This window comes from Motacilla alba, chromosome Z (assembly GCF_015832195.1).
Source record: "Motacilla alba alba isolate MOTALB_02 chromosome Z, Motacilla_alba_V1.0_pri, whole genome shotgun sequence".
Lineage (NCBI taxonomy): Eukaryota > Metazoa > Chordata > Aves > Passeriformes > Motacillidae > Motacilla > Motacilla alba.
The window spans coordinates 62,692,793-62,718,517 of NC_052046.1; the positions used below are offsets into that span (position 1 = coordinate 62,692,793).

At 36.9% G+C, this 25,725-nt stretch overlaps 1 protein-coding gene across 6 annotated transcripts in view; it reads left to right on the plus strand.

Annotated features, from left to right (window-relative positions):
* The first annotated feature begins 8,248 nt into the window (after positions 1-8,248).
* FCHO2 (FCH and mu domain containing endocytic adaptor 2) overlaps positions 8,249-25,725 on the plus strand; it is an 89,212-nt gene continuing 71,735 nt past the window's right edge. For 5 of the 6 annotated variants that reach the window (XM_038125756.1, XM_038125759.1, XM_038125757.1 and 2 more), the window contains exons 1-5: positions 8,249-8,407; positions 17,253-17,344; positions 23,114-23,188; positions 24,389-24,530; positions 24,622-24,774. In XM_038125756.1, the coding sequence (XP_037981684.1) occupies positions 8,381-8,407; positions 17,253-17,344; positions 23,114-23,188; positions 24,389-24,530; positions 24,622-24,774 (489 nt within the window). In that variant the 5' untranslated portion in view covers positions 8,249-8,380. Of the gene's footprint in view, positions 8,408-10,447; positions 14,229-17,252; positions 17,345-23,113; positions 23,189-24,388; positions 24,531-24,621; positions 24,775-25,725 lie in introns of those variants that run through there. The other variant, XM_038125758.1, reaches the window with a different exon arrangement.

Consider the following 25,725-nt stretch of genomic DNA (forward strand, 5'->3'; position numbering starts at 1 on the left):
GTTCTATAGCTTAGAAGTCTCTAAAATATGAAACAGTGGTTTCTTTCAATCCATGCATATGGAGTTGAACTTTTTATGTTCATTTCCGATATATAACAGTTGGTCAATAGCATGTAGACAACTTTGACCATGATATGTCTAGCACAGATTGCTTATCTATTGATCATTTTATTGAACTTAGTCATTACACTATATAAGCAACTGACTAATATAGCAATAAAGTACATAGATATAAATACTATGATGAAATTCATAGTAGAAACTAATTACTTGCACACTTGGCTGAAATTCTGTTTAAATGAAGGACTTCCATTTCCTGAAACAAGCGAAGGCCATGGAATAGCACTGTAGAGACCAAGCTGCTTAGCAGAAACACCAGTTCCTGGTGGCTGAACACTTCAGTGGCTGTGTAGGAGGGGATTGGAAAAGTTTAGCTTACTTTCAAATAGGCATTCCCACTCACCTTATGTTCTGACAGCATACTGCTGTCAATAGTTTGTTCAAGTCTTCTACTATCAGCTCAACACCTGATTTTTAGCTGTGGCCTCAAATTTTGAGTCTGAGGTTAATTACTACCTGTATTTAAAACATTAAAAGGATGAAGTATGTTTTGAGTATGGGAAATGAATGTTGCAAAGCTTGTGGAACGGTGCAAAAGATTGAACATAATTGTATATCATTGTATTTATTTAAAAAAATAAACTTAATGTTGTATTCGAGTGAAGAGGCATTTCAATAGGCATAGAGTGTGTAGAAAATAATTTATGTATGTTAAGTGCTCACAGACTAGTTGTTGGTAACTTTTTTTCACAGTGAAACGGACTGCATTATAAAGGACTGATCTTTCACAGGCATTTACCCTTGTTCTGCATAAAATGAGCAGTGTAGACTGTTGAAACCTCTCAGAAGACATCCAAATGTTAAACTGCATAATGACAGACTTAAAATTAAGTAGTTTCCTGTAATCCATCCAATTTAGGCAAAGCAGGTCTAATTATGCTGCACATATACTAATATATAGATGTATAAGTGAAGGCATAGAAGGAATTATTTCTGAGTCACAGTTTTTCGGGGGGTTTTTTTGGTGACATCAACTCTTTGTCTACCAGACTTCAATTTGAATTGTGGAAATTAAAATGGAGGTGTATTTATTTATTTATTTATTTTATTTATCTTTTTCTATAAATATAGGTGTCTTCAGGTATAGATACTACTTTTCAAATCTTAACTTGTAATTTTGAAATATATGGGAAAATGTATTTCCATACTTCAAAATATATTAAAAAATGGAAATAAAATGTTGTTATACTGACATTTTATATATGACAGTTTTACCTATTTTTTCCTTTTCTTCGTGCCCCTTGGCAATGTGAATGGTCATAAATTTCCTGTATTAAATATACAGGGGAACTCTAAGTCTTCCTGTGTTTAAAGCATACAAGTTAATTTGGATGCATAACTACTGCAGTGTTAGTGTAACTTATGCCAATATTTTTTAAATTTCCATTATTTCTCTCTGCACCCTCTTTGTTAAATAGAAATACTAAATAGAATTTTATTTCTATGATAAATTATACAAAGGGAAGTGAGATTTATTTACCTGTCCTTTTACCCTGGAATTATTATTAAATAATGTCTTAACAGGGTAGTATATATTTAATTTACAGTTTTCTCAAGCTATCTTTTAGCTTTACATTTATGTTGATTTGTTGAGAAGTTTCTGTGACTTACAAGTATAGAAACTGAAGGGTTCTGTAGTTTGAAAACTCAAGACATAGTGAAGGATACAGTTTTTTAAAGGATTTTGCATATGAACTAAACCACAAGAAATAGTGGAAAACTGTTTTACAACTAAATTTTAATGTATTTTTCTTCCTAGAAACCCATCTTTCAGTGTCTTCTTTTAATAAAATCATTATCTCAAATGGAGGTTTTGGGTCATTTTACATGGCAGGTTTTTTTTCCTCAATGTATTGATGATCATTCTCTTGCATATATGTTTTTCATTCTGAAATCTACATGCTCAAATAAACATTTTGGAATCATGTGTGTAAATATATGCACCTTTTCCTTGTAGCTTTGGAAAATCACATTAACCACAGGACAAATAAAAAAATAAAGTATTCATTTTTTAAAATTCTTTAAATATCTTAGCATAAGGCACTAAGACAGTTGCATCACTTTCTCTAGTAGTACTCTGACATAGGAATATGTGGGCAATTTTAATTTTGTTTGTCTCCATATTCCTTATCCTTACACATCAAACCTGTTTTCATCATTGGGCCAAAACCAGATAGAAGCCAGCTGGAGCCTTAGACCATAGCTCTCAATTGTGTTGCTAGCATTCACTCAATCAGGTGACTGTTTCTCATTCCATGATAAAAGATGGTGTTTAACACAGACAATTGCCTGATGTAGTAACTCAAGAGTTTAGTTATTCTGATTAAGACCCATAGGCATCTTGACTACTTTTGTACCTTTAAAACAAACAAGCAAGCACAAAAAAACCCACAGAAAAAATAAAAACAAACATAAAAACAACACAACAAAAAATAAACCTCCAATGTCTTCTGTGTGAGCAGACAGGAAGCCTTCTAAATTGCTATTACACATCTTCAGAAGGAGTTGGGCTTTAAAAGTTTTATTGAAGTCACAAGGACACTGAAGTTCACATATTTTCTTCTGTTTGCTAAAGCTGGTGGCTGCCAGTAGGTAGGCATCACTGTGTCAGTCTATGGATGTTAAGAATCAAAAGGAATCATTTTCACATAGCATTACTTTTGCCCAAATGCAAGCCATTCACTGACCATCCTGTTCATACTGACATTCTGATTTTTAATGTTAAGTCTTAATTAAGGATTTGTATAGCCAAATAAATTAATTTTTTTCACAGTATTTCATTTGCTACTTCCTACCTAGGCAGCTAAAATACCTGTCCAGACCAATATCTTTCATTATTTCATTTACTGTCTTGCATAAACTCAATCCCAATCAGTTGCTCTTTTGTTAGTATAGTAATACTTAAAAGCTGTCTTTGGTTTATTAAGAACACAAGTACCATCTATTCATATATATGCTGTCCTAAGAACACTTTCTTGAGATACCACATAATCTTATTAGCTTGGCTTCACACCCTTCCACCAATTACCTTTTCTGTTATAACGAGTAGAGAAGATCTTGGTGATCAGAACACACCACAGTTGGTGGTGTACTATGGAGCACTTTGGTGCTAAGTAGTTGTACAGTCAAAGCTTGCTCTTCTAAACACTTCATGTTTCTTCACTTTTCATTGAATTTCAGTGTATTAAATACATTAGTCTTCTTTTTTTTAAATTTAGGTTATTATTACTAGTTGACTGCAAATAAGCTGCTGCTCCAAGTTCATTGACATATTTGCAGGTAAGTAAGCATGTATGTAATATTAAAAATATGAAGGTGTCAAGAATATGAGTTCAGATAACCTTTGAATGTACTCCTTAGGGTACAGCTGCATAATAATTATCCTGTTAATTCCCTATCTTAGATAGAATATGGATTAAAAACTTCAGTGTGGTGTTACTGTAGTAATGCACTTCCTGAATATGTTAGAACTATCTCCCAGAATTTTTCATGCAGGACTGAAATGGGACAAGAAGTCAAAATGGAATCTTCAACCACTCAGCTATTCTGGTTTGTTGTTGCTAATGTTTACTAACACTTTCTGAGGTTTCCATTTGATTGATGGTTGATTTAATGAGACATGCTTTTGGCAGAAGAGTTATAAAGGCAAACCATTAATAGCAAGTGACTCATTATGAAACAATGCTGTTGGTTTCAAACTTAAGTAATTGAGTTAATGAATGGGATACAATCAAGCTTGGTGTCCAGATCAATAGAAGCATGCAGTTAACTCTACAGTGAGTCAGATGATGCAGCCTAATGGAATTCATAATTCCAGGGATGTAGGAAACAGTGCCATTAAAAGTTGCTGCAGATCTTCAACAGAACATGTATACTATTCCTTACTTTGAAATAACTTTGATGAAATATTGCACCAGGTTTAAAGAAATTCAGTGAATCTCTTACTATAATAGCATGGCTGTGACTGTTGACAAGTATTTTTGTTCATCTAATACTTGGAAATAACATTAGAAATGCCCATCCTACCAAAAGTGTGATGCAGGCCATAATCCCAGCAGTGTTCTCTCATCAGACTACATTTTCAGTTTATGCATGTATTTCAGAAAAGGATTTAGCCTGTATTAAGATTATCTGGGAGAATTGTCTTTGAATCAATTATTTCAAGTTAATTGTATTTGCTGCTAACTTTATAATCTCATTTTCCAGACTTTTTTCCTAAGTTTTACCAGTGCTAACATTTTGCCTGTGGGATTTTGTTATACCTTCTGTACAAAAAGGCTGCAGTAAATGTCTGGTAATGAAGATAATGTGTAGGTCTTAAGCAAGTAAATTATTAAACTCCTCGATAGTGTTTGCAGGTATGCAGGTACCATTGCTTGGTTAGAACATAATCCTGGTGGCTTTTAAATCCTGTAAGGTAGCCTGACAGTACTGACCAAATTGAAACAGCTCTTGAAAAGGACTTCACTAGGCCTGATTTTTGCCTTGCTGGGCTCTTCATTTTTGCTGAGGCAGAGCTCTCACTCTGGCTGCCTTTTTTGGCTCTTGGCTTCTTGCTATAGAGCTGAGGCTGTGTGGACAGAGGCTGTTTGGGTTCTCTTATGGGTTTGTTTTTTTTACATCTCAGAGAAGCTGCAGTTAGTGGTCTTGGTCTGCCTTGGGGCAAATTCTACCAGCAGCACCTGGCTGAGGAGAGAAGACCAGGAGCCACCCCAGCCCAGCTGTCCTGCCTTGCCTGCCCTAGCATCTCCTGCAAGAGAAAAGTGAAGTGCCTCCACAAGTTCTAGCCCCCTGATCCAGAGAATACCAGTTGGAGCTCCAGCCACCAAGGAGATAAGCAGAGCAGTGAGCACTGGCACTCTTTTTCCCTTTGTCCATGAGACATGCTTGGCTGGGGAGGTACCCTGTGAGATAATGTATCTAGCAATTGTTTACTGTTATTCTTTGCCTGTTGCTGTTCCGATTGTTAGTAAATTCTTATTTTTTCACTTCTAGTTGTATTTGTTCCTTATCGGTGGAAAATAATTGGTTAAGCCTATAAGGGGAAGCAACTCATTCCAGTGTGTTTCTTCTTAAATTCTTTACAACTGAGACATAAAATATAACTAGTGAACTAGTCTAGCTAAGATGTCTCTTTAGTTCTTTATACCCTTCCAGTGAGGTTTGTTGTGATGGTTCTTTAACCTTACACTCATGTAGATGATGAGAGAAACTGCTTTTTTAAACTATTAAAAAATTAGCAATCTGGAAAACTATTTTGATCTTCTGTGAACACTGCTGAAAATATGCAAGGAATTCTTAGTTTTATTATACAGGACTCACTGTGTATTTATGGCTTTCAAAATAATGTCCCTTTCTCTCTGCCTCCATTACAGGAGGAAAACAAAAGGATGACTGTACTGGGACAAAAAGTCTACTGAACCTAGTATCTGGTCCTTGGCAGCCAATACCTAGGGAAGAAGATAAGATTAAAGAACTGTAAATGATGCTATTGCAAAGTATTCTCAAAGACTCCACTAACATGCAGATAAGGGACTTCCAGAATAAGTTAGTAATCCATTATGGATTTCTCAATGTAGAAAAATCTTATAATGTAATCTCAGTCTTGATCATGATACAGATCAAAGTGTTTTTCTGTTTAACTGTACCTGTGTTGGAGCGTGCCTTAACATTAAGATTGTGCATTTCACTCAGATTTATGTGGAAAGCTGTTGAAAACCTGAGGATGGGTTTGATATTTCTGTCATGGATTCAGATTGCTGAAGAACTGCAACAGTTGCTTCACATCTAGTATAGCAGCACATAAGGGAGAACTATATAGTTTTGAAAATATGGAAGACAGGAACTTTTCTGTGAAACGTAGAAGTGAACCTGAGATTCCTTCCCTCATAGCATAGTATCCGTCCCTGTGAAAGGCGTATTTCTATCTCCTGTGGAATGGAAAGCTTCAGCTCTGCTCGTGCGACATTTATCTGTTGTCTGTCCTGGTGTACATCCTTACAGACTGCAATGCACACTGCAGAATATACTATAATCATGTCCTTTTTTTTCAGAACAGACCATAATGCAGACTGCTTACTTACATTAAGCAAAAAGAGGACTAAAGAAGTGTTCTTCAAATGTAGTCCTATAGTGTTACAAAGCAGAGCAATGCAGAGTCCCCAGGGAGATGCAAAAGAGAACTCCTTTGTTGCAAAAAACCAGGTCTTTTTAAGCAGTTAGGTTTTTATCAGTTACATACTTCTAAAGTACAACAAACATCGTCCAACCAACCACCATACACAACGAGGTGAACATACAATGGTTATACAACTTGTTTTTCTATCTCTAATTCAGCTGAGTTGCTCCCAGCAGCCTTTTCTACTTAGCCAAAGTAACAGAAGTGAGCCATGATTTTACAAGGCTTCCTTCTGCAAAGTTTTGCCTATCTGCATCACTACAGCATGTTATTACTGTTTAAAATGACAGTACACATGCTCCTCTTATCAAAAGAGAGGGATCCAGACCTGTCTTGGGACTTCTAAAGAAATTTGTCCTGTGAAAGATACTGGAGTTTCCTATGTATTGACATCTTACCAACTTAGCATACACTGGAACTTTGGGAGAAGATTGCTAGAAAGAAAGGAACTTCTAAACTCACCATGAAGCTACAGAAGTGATGGACTAAAGGTACAGCTATTTACCAACAACTGTAATACCTTTTTAGAATGATACTGCTCATCGTCCATGAAAATATCTGTAGTAAAGGTAGATGAAATTCTGTAGCTTTGTAAACTTCTGAACTAAATTTTTCCTAACCATTTTCCTTCATGGAAGTCTTTAATCAGCATAAATTTGATACAAGTCGGTGAATTCATCAGATTGTGAGGGATGACTTGGAAGTTCTGCTCTATGCCTTACCTAATAACATACAGAACGCAGTACAAAAACCATTAGTGTCAATGTGAAAGAAGATGAGGTTTTTCACACCAGAACTAACAGGGTTTCCATAAGGGAGGGGAGCTCCTTGAACACCCATCTGACAATATCACCATCTTACTTTTTCTGGTTTGGATAAAACTTTGTGCTGACAGAACCACAGGTCAAGTTGGGATAAAGTGCTTATCACATGTTTGCTTTGGGCAATGAGCTGCAGCCCCTCAACACTGCTGCCTAGACCTGGCCCTATATTTTTAGTCAACAATGGAAACATAACTGCTGTCTTGGGTAAGGAATCACCCTATTAAGGTAGAACAGGAACTCTCCAAAGTCCCACAAAGAGTCCAGTGTTGCTGACTCTGCAACAAAGACAATCTATCTATATATATGCACCTATACACACACACACACATACACACACACGGAAAAGGAGCGCTCCAGGTACAGATTGGCCACAGGTGGCACTTGAATGGCCCTGTGTTCTGGACCAATAATTGGCATCACCCCGCTGGCTAATATTCTATATTGACTCAATGAAGGGTTGACAACTGAACTGTGACTGAAGAAGGTGAAGACCTGAATTAATCAGTTTTTCTGGACACTTTGACTTCAGATGAGGTGCATCTTTGTTAGGAGCATGCCACTGGAACTGTAATATCCTGTGGGACAATGCTGTTAGGAGGGTAGACTATGCTTATCAGCAAAATTCCCTGCAGGACTAGTCATCATCGAGGACCTTGCTTTGAAGGACCTGGCCCTACTGGCTGGAATAAGACTTGGTTGTGAAACCACTTCACAGAATCACAGAATATTCTGAGTTGGAAGGGACTGAAGGATCATCGAGTCCAACTCTTAGCCCCGTAAAGGACATCCTCAAGAATCGCTTCCCGTCCTCGTGACATGCGTTGTCCAAACACTTCTTGAACTCCGTCAGGCTTGGTGCTGTGACGACTTCCCTGAGGAGCCTCTACCAGTACTCTGCCACCCTCTGGGTGAAGAACCTTCCACCAGCAGGCCTCTCGTCTCCGCCGTGCGTGGTGGCGCTGAGCGTGGCCGTTCCCCGGCGCTCCCTGGCGCTCACAGGGCTTTCGCCCGAGCTTTCGGGACGCGCCTTCTGCCGCCCCCGCCAGAGGGCGCCCGCCGCCCCCCGCGCTGCCGGGCCTGCGCAGCAGCGGCGTCGGCCGAGCGCAGGCGCGGGGCCGGGCCGGGGCGGGAGCGGCGGCGGCGGCTGCTCCGTCACGGGAAGGGCGGAACGCGGCGGCGGCGCCCGTTTCCTCCGTCGCGTCTCGGCGGCTGCGGCGGCCGCGGCCGGGCTCGCCGGTGGCCGGGCGGCGGAGGAAGGATGGCGTACTTCGTGGAGAGCTTCTGGGTAGGGCAGCGCCGCGGGCCGGTGACGCCGCGCCGCGGGCAGAACGGGCAGGGCGCGGCGCGGGGCAGCCGCAGTCCCCGCTGCGAGATCAGCCTCGGCTCTTACGCCACCCCCGGGACTGGGCCGAGGCCTTGCGGCGGGACGTTCGTGCCCGCGGCAGGGCAAGGGGACCGCCGGCCCTGCCCGCGCCGCCGTGCTCAGGCTGCGGAGAGACGGCGGGAAGAGGGATGGGGTGGCATGAGATAGGATAGTATGGGACACGATAGGATGGGGTGAGTGGTTGCCATGAGGCCCTGGGCCGAACGATGCGCGGACGCCGCTCTCTGCACAGGGGTCCGGCGCAAGCACGGTGGCTGGGGCTGCAGTGAGTCTTGGTGCGGAACGGGAGAACAGCGAGGGCTGTCGCAGCTTCGCATTTGCTTCACGCAAAGGCACAGCCGACCCTCGGCGCTCCGCGCTTTTGTACCAGTGGCAGGTCTCCGTGTGCCCCTGAGGAGGTACGGCTCAGCAGCAGCCGGCTTAGGGAAACAACAGGCTTTCCGGCTTTCTTTGGACATGCGATCTTATAAGTCATCTCTGCGCAGATACCTGGTTTTTGAAGTGGGTAAATATATATGGATAAAAAAAAGTGGATTGAGTTTCGTGTGAAATGCGACTAGTTTTCATTGTGACCTTTGCTAGTTTGAAATATTGAAGTGTTCTAGTAGTCACCGGGTTGTTTACAAAGTTGCTTCTTGTTTAATTCTTTTATGTGATTCTCTACCAAGAAGTAGCAGAAACATAAAAGTTGTTATTGCTTGCGACTGAAGTGAAAAAGAGACAAAATATCTTTAGACGCATGGTTTTTTTCAGTTGTATGCAGCAGTTATGCTTAAAGTTCAGGAAAAAACTAATTTCACAATTACATTGTTCTTGAATATAAGGCATAGCTCAAGTCTATGTTTTGTTTGCAATCTTGTGTTTAGTTTTGACTTCTTTGCTTTCAACATACTATTAAAATTTAATGACCCAAGATACTAGATTTGCTCTCTTGGCATACAAATCTGCATAATTTGAAGCCTCAGTGTGGGAGATCAGTATTAAACTAACAGGTGGAAAAATTTTACCTTACATAAATATAAGATTAAAATTAATATAAAAATATGGATTTTGATTAGAAAGGCTTCTATCTTCTAAGATTAAAGCAAAACAGAAGTTGTTTATTCAGCTATCACAACTGAAATTGAGCTTTTCTATTAAGCTTTGTTATGTACTGTGGTATGTTCATTTAACTGTCTGATCAGTTGTGTTTTGTTTTGTTAGTAAGTCAATTAGATTGGTGAAGGCAGTGGGACATTCCCATATGTTCTGTTTCCACATCTGTGTCTTCACAAGTGCTTCCAGCAAGTATGAGTAGAAGATATCTACCTCAAATTCCCATTTCTTTCTTTGTGCTTTTAAGAGTCTCTACCTATATAGCTTTGTTAGCAAAACCCCTAGTGTGGGTTACCAGTGAGTGCCGAGACATGGGTGCTTCCTTCTGTTAGTACAGGTTTTTCTCATATGTAGAAATGACACAAGGTAGGACAGGAAGTTTCTTTGTGTTTGTCTTGCAGTGATGACAAAGTCATTAGACAGGGTCTTAACTTGCAAAATTTGACCAAGAAATTTTTGTGATACCATAGACAGGGTTTTATTTTGTATAGAAGTAAAATTAAAAGGCATAGGGAATCCTACATCTTTCCTGCTGTGTGTGAATATTTTCCAAGATTAACTGTAATGATGGATTTGTAAAATCTGAAAGTATTGAGTTTCTGTATATCCTCCGAACTAGGCATAAGTTATAGGTTTGTGCATTTTTAATCATTAGTCATCTTCATTTGCACTAACATTTCAGAATAGGTTATTGTTCAGAATTGCTACTGCTTTGGAAGACTTGGGAAGCAGTCCACGTAGGCTCTGAATTGTGGTGGGAAAGTTAAGATGGGAATTAAAAGATACATGAAAATGCACTGAATGCATAATGACTAAAAATAATGAAGAGAAATTTGTTAGGAGAAAGGAAGGTGGTAGTATGTAGAACTTTAGAAGGATTGTCTTGCCCCTTCTTCCTTGCCCATGTTAGTAACTCCAGACAAAAAAAAAATTGGAAATATGGAATAGGATAGTTGTGCTTTTTAAAGCACTGATTTAAAAATGTATCCAAAACATAATTAATATTCAATTATTTGACATAGATGCTGTCATAAACTTGAAATTGTGCATTGGAAGTGGAAGTCTGGATCTTAAGCTGTATGGTGCTCTCCCTTGATTTAGTAATTTGCTATAAGTAATAGGAAAAGAGATCAGAAACTTAAGGGACTTTAATTATTTCACCAGAAAAGGGGGGTGATGTGTCTATGAGTTTATCAATTTCTTATACACTATTTAGGCTGCTGTCTTCCTAAATGTGCACATGTAAACAAAACAAATCTTACCTTCTTTGTTGTAAGAATTGAAAATTATCTTGAGGCTTTCCTCCTAACACTGCTATTGAAAGTGTTTAAATAATTGCACACTTTGGTTTTGTTGTTGTTAGAGGATGTAAGAAAATTGGATGAGCTTGCTATGTCTTCTGTAAGAGGTCAATGAGAGATAAATAAGACTTGTTTTCAGGATGTGTAAAGCTGAAGTACAGAGACCTCTGCTGTCACTTGAAAAATGTACTATCACTTGATAAGGTCTGCTAATGCAGCATGACTTTCTAGAGCGATTTTCCAAGCCAGGAGGGTATTTTTGGGTATCAAAAATTATGAACTAGTAGTACAGGCTGTAAGTGGCTTTGGTTATTAGGACTGAGTTTTACGCATTCAAGTCACATGTCCAAATAGATCCAACTCCTAATTAGTATTGTCATAAAACACTGTATGCTTGCTGCTGTGTATGTGCTACATCAAAACTATGTCATAATTTAAAGGTAACACTATCATAAGCCATTTCTGTTAAACATAGCTATGTTCTGTCACTTCGAGAACACTGTTACTGATAGAGAAGTACAGAAAGTGTTGTTTATCATTGACTTACTGTTTTCTTAACAGAAAATATTGCTTAGATGTTGATGTTGTATTTAAACTGACCAGTGCAGGTCAGTTTAAATGGTTCTTATGACATAGTTTAAAGGAATAACTACTGACATGTCAAGAAAAATAAGCACCTTCCAAACCAGTAAGTGGTTGTTTATGAATTGCTTAAAATTAACAAAATTAATTAAACTTTTGCAAGTTCTATGAATAGCTGAAGCTGGTTTCTATGTAACTCTGTGTTTCTGTGTTTGGTAACTTTGGAAGCTCTGGTATATAAAAACATATGTATAAGTTGACTTTGAAAATTTAATTTTTTTTTAATTGATTGCTCTACTTGTAGCTTTTGAGAATAGCTGTGTTGAAGATTTGGGTTTGTTTGGTTTTTTTTTCCAAATACTTTTTGTGGAGCATAACGGTTGGCAGTATCCCAGTTTTATAATTATAGCTTTGTGAAGAAGCTTGCTCTGTTGAGGGTAAGATGTATTGTCTTACAAACTTGTGAGTATATGAGTGGCACAAAGACTTGACATGCTGACATCTGGAGTTACATTCATACTATGCAGCACTACTCTTCTGCTGGGCATACAGCTGGATGCTCTGTTTCAGGAGAGCTGTTGTGCAATATTTACTTAGTATCGTCTCTGTATGTGTGCATGTAGCATGAGTTGGCACCCTTCCATCTGTTAGTTTCAAAGTATTTTTAGTTACCTATATATGGTGGCAAATCTCTGTCCTTCCTCATATGCATAGAGCTTCTCCGGTGCTGATCTTTATTTGATATGTTGAAACAGGAAGGTTAATATTGATGTTGTCAAGTTGTTTTTGTATCTAGTGTTCTCAAAACTTTCAGAACTGAAGAAGATGCATTACCTGTGTAAGCATCTGTTGACTGCTTTTCTTTCATATTTCAGTGCTCTCAATTTTGTACAGCTCTTTCAGACACTCCAAAATTAAAACTTACAGATAGGTAACTTTCAAAAATGTAAAGCCATAATATTAATCGCATGAGTATTTTTAATCTATTCAGGGCCCATTAAATTAAATGACTTTCTAGGTAGAAAGCATGGAAGCCATGTTATTTATTTGAAACTGCAACAAGGATTAACAGTTTAAAGAACATGACAACAGTGTTTGTCAGAGCATCTAAAATGGATTTACATAGTCCTGAATTTAGTATCTGACCAGTCAGAGTCACCGTAACCATTTATTTGTACTGGGTAAATAGAAGATGGTGTAAGAGAGTACAGGCTTTTTACACTAATAGATATAAGTGTTGAACAGTTTTAATCTAAAGGAGACAGAGCTTGCACTCAAACAATTTGTTTTGAAATGCAAAAAAATATATGCTGCTGCAGATTGCCTAGAAATTTCTGGCTATTTTACTAAGTGCAGATTTAAAATTCAGAATTTTATTGCAACAAACAAACTTATTCTTTAAAAGGTGAAGTATTTTAAGTAGTTCAGTCCCACAGAGTTCCTGTAATGTGTTTCCTGTTATGCACAAGTCATGGAAATGCTGATTTCTGACTACACATTTGCTGACAGGGCTAGTTTCATTTCCATGAGGAAATCTTTGCAACTAGTTCTTGATGAAGGGATATGGAAGGACTGGTTGCTCTTGCTTTCCATGACTTAATTTGTTTTGTGTACAAAGTTGGTCAGTAATGCTTCATTTTAGGCTTATTTAAGTGTTTACTTGTATTTGAGGTCTTGCTTTCTCTAACGGCTTACTCTCGGGGGACACCTATGCTGTGGACACAGAAGAGATTTCTTACAGTAGGCTAGAATAGGAAATCTCAGAGCAAACACCATCTTCTGGAGAGAGTTTTGTTAGCTCTGAGTAAGAAGGAGAAAACTGCTAATGGATTTCAGAGTAATTAAATGGTGCCTATATGGAGAGAGGACTACTTACATTTTGCACTCTCATACACAGTTTTACATTTGTTTTTTATTGAGTAATGACAGGATCACCCTCAACAGACAGTGGTTTACCTACAAAATGGTACTCATAATGGTCTTTTAAACTGATCTGCAAGTCTCTTGATCAGTCTAAACTGCTCTAGAGCCTGATGTTATACATGATAGCAGAAGATTGTCTTTCTCCACTATGCAACTTGTCCACTATGCGGAAGAAGAATCCGCATCTGACTTAACTCTCTGTTTTACCAGTGAATGTTAATTGCATATGAATGGGAGTGGAAGGTTTCATTAGTTCCCTCTGCTATATGCTGCATTAATTTATTTTTAAGTAGGCCAGTACTGGTCTTCCAGTGATCACAGCTATTACTGTTGCCACTAGGAAGGAGCAAGTAAAAACACCCAATGAAGAAAAAGTGTCTAAGACACAAAATTTCCATGTACCAAATTCTATACAGTATGTGTGGGAAGGAGAAATGTTAAGAAAAGACAATCAAAACACACACAGTGTTGCTGGGATATGGACATGTAAGAGGATAAATACTTGGCTTTTGTAAATTGAACAAGTTCTCCTTTTCCCACCACATACGTCTGTCCGTTATGCTAAATTCAGAGCCTTAACTCTGATTGCTGCTCTTCATTAATATAACTGTGGAATGGAGAAGTTGTGGAAAGGCTCTATAGCTTTTTCTAAAGAACATCTGCTCTCTGCATTGAGCCACTGTACGTAATTTGGTTTGGCTACATGTTTGGTTTAGCCAAACATGAGCAGAATCTGCATCAGGTTATTCATCAGAACTGTTGGTCATGTGAAGAGCTTTGAAGACTGGATATTTGTGCATTTAAAATAGAGCCTGATACAGGTAATATACATTATACTTCACATTATATTTACAAGTGAAGACATGTCTTTTACGTGTGCCAGACTTAAATCAAATAGGCCTTCAAATCTGTGAGCCTTCTTTTGACTTGCTGCTTTGTTTAAACTTTAATGTCTTTTTCACATAGGTTCTTAACCTCCGATAACCATTGATAGTGTAGAAGAGATAAGACTTTCAGGGGACTCAGTTGAGGAAAGTATCTGTTCTGTTTCTCTGTCATGCTTTCTACTATTCATTGTGAAGTCAGGAAAAATAATAGGACTCATTAGAAAACCTAATTTAAGTGGAAACATTATTTTGTTTGCAGTAACCTTCAGTTACAGTTAGAGAACAAGATAATGATGGCAGTTGGTTGTTCAAGCTCATTTCATTCTCTAAAGGTTTGCGTGGTTACGTTTCTGACGGTTTATCAGGAAGGCTGCAGCCAGAGGCTGGGTCATGGCTGTGCTACCCTTCCTGCATTTCTAAATTGGCAGGAAATTTATGGAACTCCAGTGTAGAAAAGGCCCCTTTAAAACCTTCCATTTTGAAAAGTTTAGAAGCAGCCTGTGTTCAGCACATTTTGGTAACATGTAGGCTTAACTGGAAGAAACACCTTAAAGAAAAGAACATTTCACAAAGGAGAATTTTATTCGTTTTTCAGGAAGAAATGCCCAACATTTATTTGTAAATGTTTGTCTATAAATTTGGGTACAGTAACAACTTTGGAGAAGTTAAATAATAATTATATTCTGTATTCTAATTGAAAATACCAGTGAAGTCTTAATTATAATGCAGTGGCATTCAGGGTTTATATTAAGTAACTACCTAAAGTTAATAAGTTAGTGCACCAGTATTCAGAGTTATCGTTGGCTTTAAACTACAAAGAAAAATGTTTAAATAGGGGTGAAAGGGGAAAGAAACTATTCAGACTGGTATTTGAGTAGGACAACATTTAAATAAAGTTGAATTTTCTACTAATTGGCGTTCTTATCTTTCTTTTACTTTTCAAGTTTGTAAAAGCCTTGCTCTGTGGAGAGTCCTTTTAGAGTTTGCTGTATTTTCATGTGTTCTGTTTTGTTTTGTTTGTACTTTTTATAGACTATAATTGCACTTATACCAAACTAATCTAAATTTTGGTGCACCTTTTCAGGTTACGGCTTACTGCAACCATGGAAACTATTATATATTTTTAAAGTGTTTTTTTTTCCCCTTTGTTTTTGTTTTTCCCAGTGCTTCAAAGAAGCAAAGCAAATGATCGTGACTAGTAATCTGTATCAAATTGCCTTCAGTTATCTATTATTTGTAAATTTATGTGTCTCTCTATGATGTCCTTTAAGGCACCTTGAAACTTAGTGGAAGCGGTCTTAATACCACAGCTGCTGTGAAGTGTTTCCATCCACCCATGACTGCTTCTCCTTATTTAAGACAGCAGATCCCTGCATGCCTTCTTCTCCTAGCCCCCCGCCCCGCTTCTGCTGAGCAATGCAGCTTGTTTGTTTCCTTGCATTGATCTGGATCAGCGATTCTTGGTTTTATTTGCCAGCTTTATTTTCAGCTGTATAATTTCCCTTATAAGGTTTGCTTTATGGCTGCACAAACAAATTTTTGCAGAACTGAACAGGCAGAAATGTTTGGAAGGGTATAAGACCAAATTCTCGGGCTTTTCTCACTGACAATATAGACCTGCCTTTGTTAAAAGTTCAGGACTTTAGGAATGATGTGAAACTATTTAAATGCATCCAGAAGAGGACAACAAGGTTGGTGAGAGTGCTGGAAGACATGTCCTGTGAGGAGCCACTAAGGGCTTTGGGCTTGTCTAGTTTGGAGAAAAGGAGATGAGGGGTGACATCATTGCTCTCTACAGCTTCCTGAGCAGGGGAAATTGGGAGTGTGATGCCCATCTCCTCTCCTTGGGAGGTTAGGATAGGACATATAGGAATGGTTGAAAACTGTGCCGAGGAAGATTCAGATTGGACACTAGGAGGCATTTCTTTACTCTGGGAGGGTGATCAAACACTGGAAAGGGGTACCTAAAGATGGTGATCAGTGCCCTGAGCCTGTCAGTATTTAAGGCACATTTGGACAATGCCATCAACACCAAGATTAAACTTTTCCCAAAGTGCTCAGTCAGTTAGGCTAAATGATTGCTGTAGATCCATTCCAACTGAAATAATCTATTCCATTCTATGCTGTACCATCCTGTTCTTCTTTCCCTTCCACTCTGAACATGCATGCAGTTTTCCTGAGGGCGCACTTCACACCTTATATAGAACCAGCATTATGAATCTGAAGCTTTTGTGAGGGAGAAGGGGAATGGATAGTCTGACAAGAAAATTTTAATAGTAGCAGTGCTATTATGCTGTGCCTTGCCTTTCTTTCATTTCCGTTGTTGCTTTTTGCTCTAAGGAGGAAGTTCATCATAGTGCCAGAGGTCATAGGCTGGCTGAGTTTATTAGTCAGTGCTTAGAGCAGTGTCTCAGTTTTAATAATGAGGTGTGCCTTACTCACTGGAAAATGTCCTAAAACTAAACTTAAGAATAGACTGAGAAGCTATGAGTGAGAAGGAAAAGATTAGTGATTATTTCTTTTAACCAGTTTTACAAAAAGCAGGGGAAGGGAAATGAAGTGTGAAGGATTGGGGAAGTAGAATATCAAGTAATCCTAACTGAATTTTAGTTCATGTAAAATAATGAAAGAGATGAGAGGATAAATGGGGAATACGGTATTTAGTATGTGTTTAATATGATGGGAAGTGAAAGAGTACAAGACCCCTAGAAATCTACAACAGAAATGTCTTTGACTATAGCCTAGAAATATATAGATAGAATGGTAGTGGTAGTAACTGAGGTGATCTTAGATTAGTTTACACATATGGGATTCATGGGAACTAACAGCATTTGCTAAAAAGCAGAAGCATTATAAATAATTAACTTCCTGATGAAGTGATTAAAATGAAAAGCAGTTATGAAAATGCATAGGTTCAGCATGTTGTGTTTCATAGTTCTACTTTCTGTTTATCTTTAGGGAGAAAGGAACAATGGCTTTGATGTCCTCTATCACAATATGAAACATGGACATTTGTCAACAAAGGACTTAGCAGATTTTATTAGAGAAAGGTAAGTATTCATCCTGTATTTTTAATATACTATTTGTGGGGTTTGTTGTTTGTTATTGCGTTTAACAGTAGCATGCAAAATATGTAAACAAAATTCAATTATTAAAACTCAATTATCATTTTAATATACCTCTCACATTCTACAGGAATATCTGTACTTATTCCATTAGTTTAGAACTGAATAGGAACTTTAAAGCATCAGTTAATAACAAGCTTCTAATTTTTCAGGTTTCATTTAAAAGATGAGAATAAAAATCTAAAAGTATCATATTAGGTGTCCAGCAGTTTATTTAAATTAGTCCCAATTTTTCATTTGGAAGAAAAAGGAAGAAAAATTATAAGTTAAAGTCGCAAAAATTATCAGGCTTACAAAGTTTTTACTATAGATTTGGAATTAGGCTCTTAGCAACTGCTGATATAAACTTTTAAAAAAATTTACTTTCAGAAGCTGAGACAGGTTTGTTAAAGAAAGAGAGTAATACATAGAGATGAGAAAATAATATGCAGAAAATAACACAGATTCTTCTATATTGGATGGTAGGAACAGGACTGAAATCTGAAAATATGACTACTTCTAAAACAGGTGACCTAGTGCTGCATTTAGTTCTTTGTGAAAGAAGACTGCTGCTGCTACATTGAACATATAGATTTCCCTTCTGAGCAAAATTACTTATATGCCTACTTTGGAATTTTGTCTTTCCTCAGTTACTGACACTAGATAACGCATGGAAAAGAGTTGCAAGGTATTGATTGAGGACCTATTTCACTGCTGGCTTCTTGCAGTAGAAGCTGTCAAACTGGAATTCTTCAAAATTTAAGTTTTGGCCTCAAATAGGTCTCAGTTTATAAAGTAATTTCAAATTTCTGCAAAATATAACCACCACAAATCTGACAGATACTCCATTGCACGAACATTAGCGTCATTTCAAAGTGAATTGGAGAAAATGACCAAAAAAATTTCACTAAGTAGAAATAGGTGAGTTCCAGAGTCCAAATGTGATGTCTCCTTTGGGAAAGACTGCACAACCAAGGAATCTTCTGCTTTTCAAATCCCCCATTTCAGAGAATGAGTTATGAAGCCACAAAGGGTTCTAGTGAAATCCTGAGTTGGATTGAGCAGAGGGATATCACACTGTTCAGATTTGGTATAAATGCTTAATGCTTCACAAACTTGCACTTTTAGTATTTGCCTTTTATTATCTGAGTTCCTGAATCTTTCCTTTGATAGCTTCTTTAATTTTTTGAATAATTCAGTTTTTATACTACCACGTCATGGACCTAAGCTGTACCTTACCTGGACACATTTAAGTTTATTGGTTTTACAACCTTTGTGTTTAGATTTACCTCTATATTTAGATGAGAAACCATGTCACTCTCTCTGCTTCTTGTCTCCTGTGTGTTGTATTCTTTGGGCATGCTCCATTTTATTCATATTGGTGCTAAGGTGAAAGGTCTTATGTAAATGGGTAAAAAATAACTTGTTGCTGTATCTGACTTTGTTTCTTTGCTTTGTTATGCTGACATAAGTAAAACTTGACAGTTCTTTCTGCACAAAATCTCTAGTAAAAAGAATGTGGCATTCTGGGTTTTTTCTATCTATAAGCTTCTGCAAATTAAATTTTTAATTTCAATATTTTTTAAATTAAATCATTATTTTAAAATAAATTTTAAGTTATGTGCCCTTGCAGTCAGCAAAAAAAAAGTCTTTGAAACTTCTTCTGCATGTTAAAATGTTTTAGCTCAGGTTTCTGCCAATTATTTCTAGTGTGTTAAATAACATTTAAAGATTAATGATTGTGTATGAATACATGAGGATCCCCATGGGTACTTTATCCTCAATGAGAGTTCAAGAAATGCATTTTTCTGTGCATGGATCAAGATGTGCCAAAGAGAGAGATATGCATCCATCTTACAGCATCCTTTGTAAGATTTATGAAAAAAATTCAGTTCTCATTGACTCCCTAAGATAGAATCTGAGGGCTATATTGCAATTTACTTGACAAAGCTGCAGCATTGTTCCTTAAGGGTAAGTTGCCCATGTCAGTGATGCAGACCAGCTACACTAAATTCAGTCCTTTCTAGTGACTTGCTTCTTTCATAAAACCTGCCTTGTGTATTCTTCAGTCCTGTTTTTCTGCTGCTTCTTGATAAGCCAGGCTGCAATTAACAAAAAGCAGTTGAGGAACAAATTGATACTTCTTTTCCATAAGGGATGAATGATTAATCACAGACTAAGCTAGTAGTAGTTTGTGACATATAGTTTAGATTCAAAGAAATAGAGAGACTTCAAATATTTCATGTCCTTACTTTGATAAAAATATTTGAGAACCCAAATGCAGTGAAGCCCTTTGCTGCTGTTGTTAAGTTACTGTGGGATGTCACTCAACTTCCTGGGAAATAAAAATGATTCAGTAGAACACATTTTTTCACATGGGCCAAATTCTTGGTCTCAGAAAGAAACTGAGTTAGGCAGTACTTGAGCAGTATTTTACAATGGTTCAGTTGTCTTGTCCGTGATCTATTTTGCATATTTGTTAATTGCAAAGAAGTTAAGGGGTGATACACACAGTTATCTGTTCTCCTCCTCCTTCTGGAGATTATAGTCTGAATATTGTTTTACAGTACTGTCTTGTGCTAGAAATATGTTAAGTGGATGAACAACATGTATTAGGAGCCATCTAGATCTAGTGTTTTTATGCCTTGGCTTTTGTGTACCTGATTTTCTGAACTCTTCCCTACGAAAATTAAATTTACATGCATTTGAATTTTGAATGTTTTTCCATTCCTTTTTACACATTGGCCATTTTCTGTCTTTTTTTTTTTTTCAGAAGTGGATACATAAGAGAGTGAAAACTGAAAACTATTGAATAGGTAGAGACAGATCTCAGTTGGTGGTAATACTTTTAACAAGTTGGAGTACTTACCCTATCTAGGTAGAGCAGTCATCTGGTCAGCTGGGTTTGCTAGAGTCTCCAGACTAGTCAGAAAATATATTTTTTATGAAGTGATTTCGCATGGAAGAGAAAGATGGGTCGGAGTGTTTGGGTGTACAGACTGCTTAGGGCGCAAAAGACGTGTCTTTGTGAAGCCCATCTCTGTTACTTGTGCTGTTCAGAATAGTGTTTTAGTTGTGTGTAGCCTACTTGGGGAAGAGTATAGTTTCCTTTTCTCCAGCCTTAGAAATGGTAATGAAAAAATGCGTAAGATGTGGAATAACTTTTAAAATTATTGTTATCTTAACCATTTATTTAAAAAATATTTAAAAATTTATATAACAACATTCTGAGACTGTAAAGTTTTTTTGCTGAGAAAAACAAGCATTTGAAACATATTAATTTGTAATAATATTTCTATGCTGTATCTGCCATTCCTGCTTGATATCCTAGAAGGAGCAGAGGTTTTCCTCCTTGTCTGTGTTTGGTGACACAGTATTGTTACTGGTCATGTATTAAAAGATCCAGGTGCCAGCTGGATCTGTAGTTCAGAAGTTTGTCATCTGAAGGAGTGAGTTTTCTGGCAGGCAGTCTGCTTAATGTTGGTAAATCATGAGTGGAACAGGTTATTTATCTGCTGAAAGGTTAGACACCAGCTCTTAAAATCACCAAATCATAGAATGGTTTGGATTAGAAGGGATCTTCAAGATGATCAAGTTCCAACGTCCTCTGTTGTGGTCAGGGACATCTCTCACTAGACCAGATTGCTCAATGTCCCTTCTAACCTGGCCTTGAATAAAGGCCATGCTTCACTTACAAAGCATGTAGAAATTTTTGTTTGTTAAAGAAGTCAAAATAAGAAGGTTGAGCTGCCTGCATAGTTGGGTTTTTTTCTTTATATATGTGGAAGATTTTGTAGGTGAACTGTCATGTGTTTGTGTGCATTTAAAATCTAAACTTTTTATATCTGAGAAGTCATGCTGCTTTTCTAGGAGAGAAGTAGGTACAGAAACATGTTGTTTTTTTCTCCAGGAATCTTTCTAATTTTTTTTGCACTGATTTCCTGTAAGCATAATAGAAAAAATCTTCTAGATAGATGAAGCTAGCAGTGCATATGTTTCCATTTAACTTTTAAATGTTTGGCAGATCCCAGGCACAGACACACATTCAAATGGGTGAAAATTAATTAACTAAGAATATCATAGTCTGTTACCTGTATGACAGAGTGCTCTGTGAAGTCAGTTGATAGGACAAATGTACTAACTGGTCATCTTTCAGTTCTTAGTATTTTTTACTGATGTAGGTTAATACTCTGTGGTGAATTGCAGAGCTCCAGTTTTGTGGAGATAGTTCAGGGAAGTATGCTGTAAATTGTTTCAAAGAAAAGGGATATGGATTTTGGTCAAAGTTCTTGTGTTAAACAGGAAAAATAAGTCACTGAGTTATAAAATCTAGAAAACTTTGATAGAGTATACAGATGATTAGCCAAAATATATTGTTCATCATGATAATTTAAAAAAATAAATCATTATCTATGCTTGGTGCATATTTGCTTGCAAGTGTGCAATATTTGTGCAGTGTGCAAGATTTTCAAGCCTTGGAAAGTTGAACTTTTTCTTATCATCTAAGATATGGTCATATGTGGAACAAGTGAATTGACTTTCTTTTATGGTGAATAACTTTGCAATAGGTAGTATTTAAAATGAAATTTATCTGTTGCATGTTGCAGTTTAATAGCCTTCTCCAAACATATTTCCAACTAACTAACTGGATAGTTATTTTGGAAGTTCAATAGGTTTTAACACATGCTCCTCTGTTTCAGGTGAATACCCCTACTTTGTTTTCATATTTTCACAAGACAATTCTTTTTGCTTGTAAACTGTTGCTGTACATGAGAAATGAAAACTTCTGTCTCAGGTTACAGTCATGGTATAACTTGAGAGAGGGATGAATTCTTCATCTGCCTTTTTTCTTCTCTTGAGTCCTGTGTTAAGGTATTACGCAGCAGGAAAGAAATTGCTCCAAGTTTTTCAAGAAAAGGCAATTACAGTATTTACTCGTATCTAGGATGCTTCTAAATCTAAGTTGACACTATATAGTGAATCTTGTTTGGGGTGAAAAATTAAAATACGGTGTATTTTTAATAATAGGAGGATGAGGAAGATTAATAGGGAAGGATTTGCAGGGAGTCACTGCTGTAATAGGTGATTCCATGCCCCTGCAAAGGCTCTAAGGAGGGAATCTGTGCCAGCCCTTGAATTTTGCATCTCTAAAAGACAAGTGAAATTGTGTGTTTGAGTGAAGGAAAATATAAGAACACTTTATGTAGTTTCTAGACTCAAATATTACTATGTAAATAACTTAAAGGAAAGAACAGCCTACCCTCTATAATAAGACTAAACAAGACCTCATTTTGTTTTATGTGATTGCTCCATAAATATTTTTTGTTTATTGTAAAGTTTTCAGTACAAATGCATTTTATTTTTTTGCTGTGTAACACTCTCTTGTTTGGACAGTGCTGGATAGATGATTGTTGTGATGCTTTGTTCTGTCTGTTATTAAGGAATGTTAATGGCAGTTGAGAACAGCAAATAGAAAGGAAGGAATTGTCTTTTTCAAGCTATGAGTTCCTGGGTTTTACATGTTTTGTCACAGGGTTCTTATATTATTTTTAAAATACACTAATGTGATTTTTTTGGTATGGCTTTTGAGAGATCATTTAAATGGAATAATTTTTAGCTCACATAAAAAGCCTTCTGTTTTGTACCTTCAGAATGCATATTCAGTCTTCGTACCTTCAAAGTTTTGATTGTACTTTCGATGGCTTTCTTTGGCAGGGCAACAATAGAGGAGACATATTCAAGGTCGATGACAAAACTAGCCAAATCAGCAAGCAATTACACACAACTTGGGTAAGCAAGTGTACCTAAAAGAGAAATAAGTGGTTGTATACATGGTAAGAATGAAGTCTGATTCTGAATATTTTATTGATGATGTTGAAGGTTAGTATAACTCTACCTTTAAAAATGGTTGTTAGGTCTTTAGTAACCATGCAAAAATTCATGCAGACAGAGAAAGACAGTGCAGATCTTTGAACTGAATAAAAAAAAAAACCAAAGCCCAAACCCAGATAAACTGTCTTCTGTGTTTAAAGCAGAGTTCTTTTCAGACATAGTTACTTCTATTATGTCCTCTCAAGCCTATAGAAATTATTTAGAAGAGAGAACATATGGCCTGCAAATGTGGCAGTGAATTTATTTATATTATTTCTGGTTTTTGGAGTGTTACCTGTTCTAAGAGATGTTCAGAATGAGACTTTTTCATAGATTTATTCCATAGATAAATGGAAGTTTTATACTCTGGGTATGTTTTTAAAAGCTAGAATGATTAATGGATACTTTTCCACTAGAAAGATTAGGCCAATGAAAACTCAGACTTCTGAGAAAAACTAGGTTTTTTTTGTAATTTATAGTAATGTAATTTAGAAATGTGGGGAGCTTTCATCAGTTTCTGCTCTTTAAACTAACAGGCAGATACAGAACCTTTGAACATAAGAGCTTTAAAGCCTATGGTTACTTTTGATTTTTAGCAGCATTAACCAAAATAGCAAGGCAGAAGTATGTCTTTGGAACACTTGAAGTAAGTCTATTCAGCATAGAAATCTGAATCTGAGAAATGATCCCACCTCTTTGTTCATCTTTGTTAATCAGTAAATCCTTTTTAGTGGCAGACCATCTATGCCAGTATTTTTCCTCCATCTTGTGGCTGCAATGATGTAAGACAACTAGAGATGTAACTAACCAAGAAATTCCTGATTTGTTCACACTGTTCGAGTATACACATAATAGTATTTACTACATGTTGAATTGTTTTAAGCTGTTCTTGCACCGTCTTGATGATTGGCATTATTGTGTGCTCATCATAGTGTTAAATGAAATTTGCAGTGTTTTACTTATTAGAGCCAATAACAAGTAAAGCATTGGATGTTTTGTTTGTTCAATTTTAGAAGGCAAATTGAACTGTAAACTTACTGATTATTCTGTAGCACTACTAAAAAAATTGCCAACTGAAAGAAAAAAAAAACCAGATTAACATTATTTTCCTCAATCCAGGACATTTGCACCAGTTTGGGATGTTTTCAAAATCTCAACAGAAAAACTAGCGAGTTGTCACTTGGATCTTGTGCGGAGATTACAAGAGCTAATAAAAGAAGTTCACAAGTATGGAGATGAACAGATCAAAGCTTATAAAAAGGTTATTAATTCTTTTTCTTATGGATGTCCAATGACTTGTTAACACTAAAATTAAAATGGTTTGGTTTTGACAACCATATGATATTTGGCAGACTAAAGAAGATGTTTCAGGAACTTTGGAAGCAGTGCAAAATATTCAAAGTATCACTCAGGCCTTGCAGAAATCAAAAGAAAACTACAATGCAAAATGTGTGGAACAAGAACGCTTGAAAAAGGAAGGAGCAACACAGAGAGAAATTGAAAAGGTAGCTGTCACATCTTACTTTAATTGTACTATATTATTATCACTGCTTTTCATGAAGGAATAGGACCACCATTGGACTAAGAACGATTTATTGCTCAGATAAACATCAGTCTCAGAGGGTGCGAGATTTTAAAGGAGCAAGCCATTGGCCATAGCCCAACGTAGTCAAAAGTTCTTTGTTACAATACAATATATAACTTTCTAAACCAATAGACAGTTGCCACAAGGTTTATTTTCCTTTTCTAACCTATCACCTTTACTCATATCTACTGCACTGCAGATACTTTTACCCACGGGGCTATTATCGCACATATGCACATATACTTCCATTTTAACTTTTAAACTCTTAACTTACTCTGCACAATTACATTACTATACTACAGACCCTTCACCATCTTACCTAATACAGTTTCCTACTTACTTAAAGTATATTTTTACTTACAACTATAGAGACATAAGCTTATGATTTTTCTGCATAATGTCTGTACTTTATTTTTACATCAATCCAAGCTCCTTCCAAGGCTGCAGATCAAACCCCCCTGTATCTGTGGAAGTTTCTATCTTTCCATTTCCCACAGTGCTACTAATTATCTTACATGTTCATCTTGTATTAGTAAATGAAATGCTCAGAAAGGGTTAAATGTAGTTGAAAGTTTTGACTATTTTGCAATATGCATGATATCGTGAATACCTAGATATGTTTTATTTACACTTACTTGTCTGTTCTACTGTACTGTAGTTCTAATTCTTCACTTTGTAAACACCTGCATCAAAAGATAGTTTTGTGTAGTGGCTTTAACAGAAATTGGGCACAATTTTTTTAGCATCTCTTGCATTTTTAGGTATATTTCCTTACGTGAATGCTCAGTGCCCTTGTAACTGAACTCAGGAGTAATTGTGTTACTATCCCTGCAAAGAGATAAAGTAGCTGAATACATGAGTATTTGAAGTC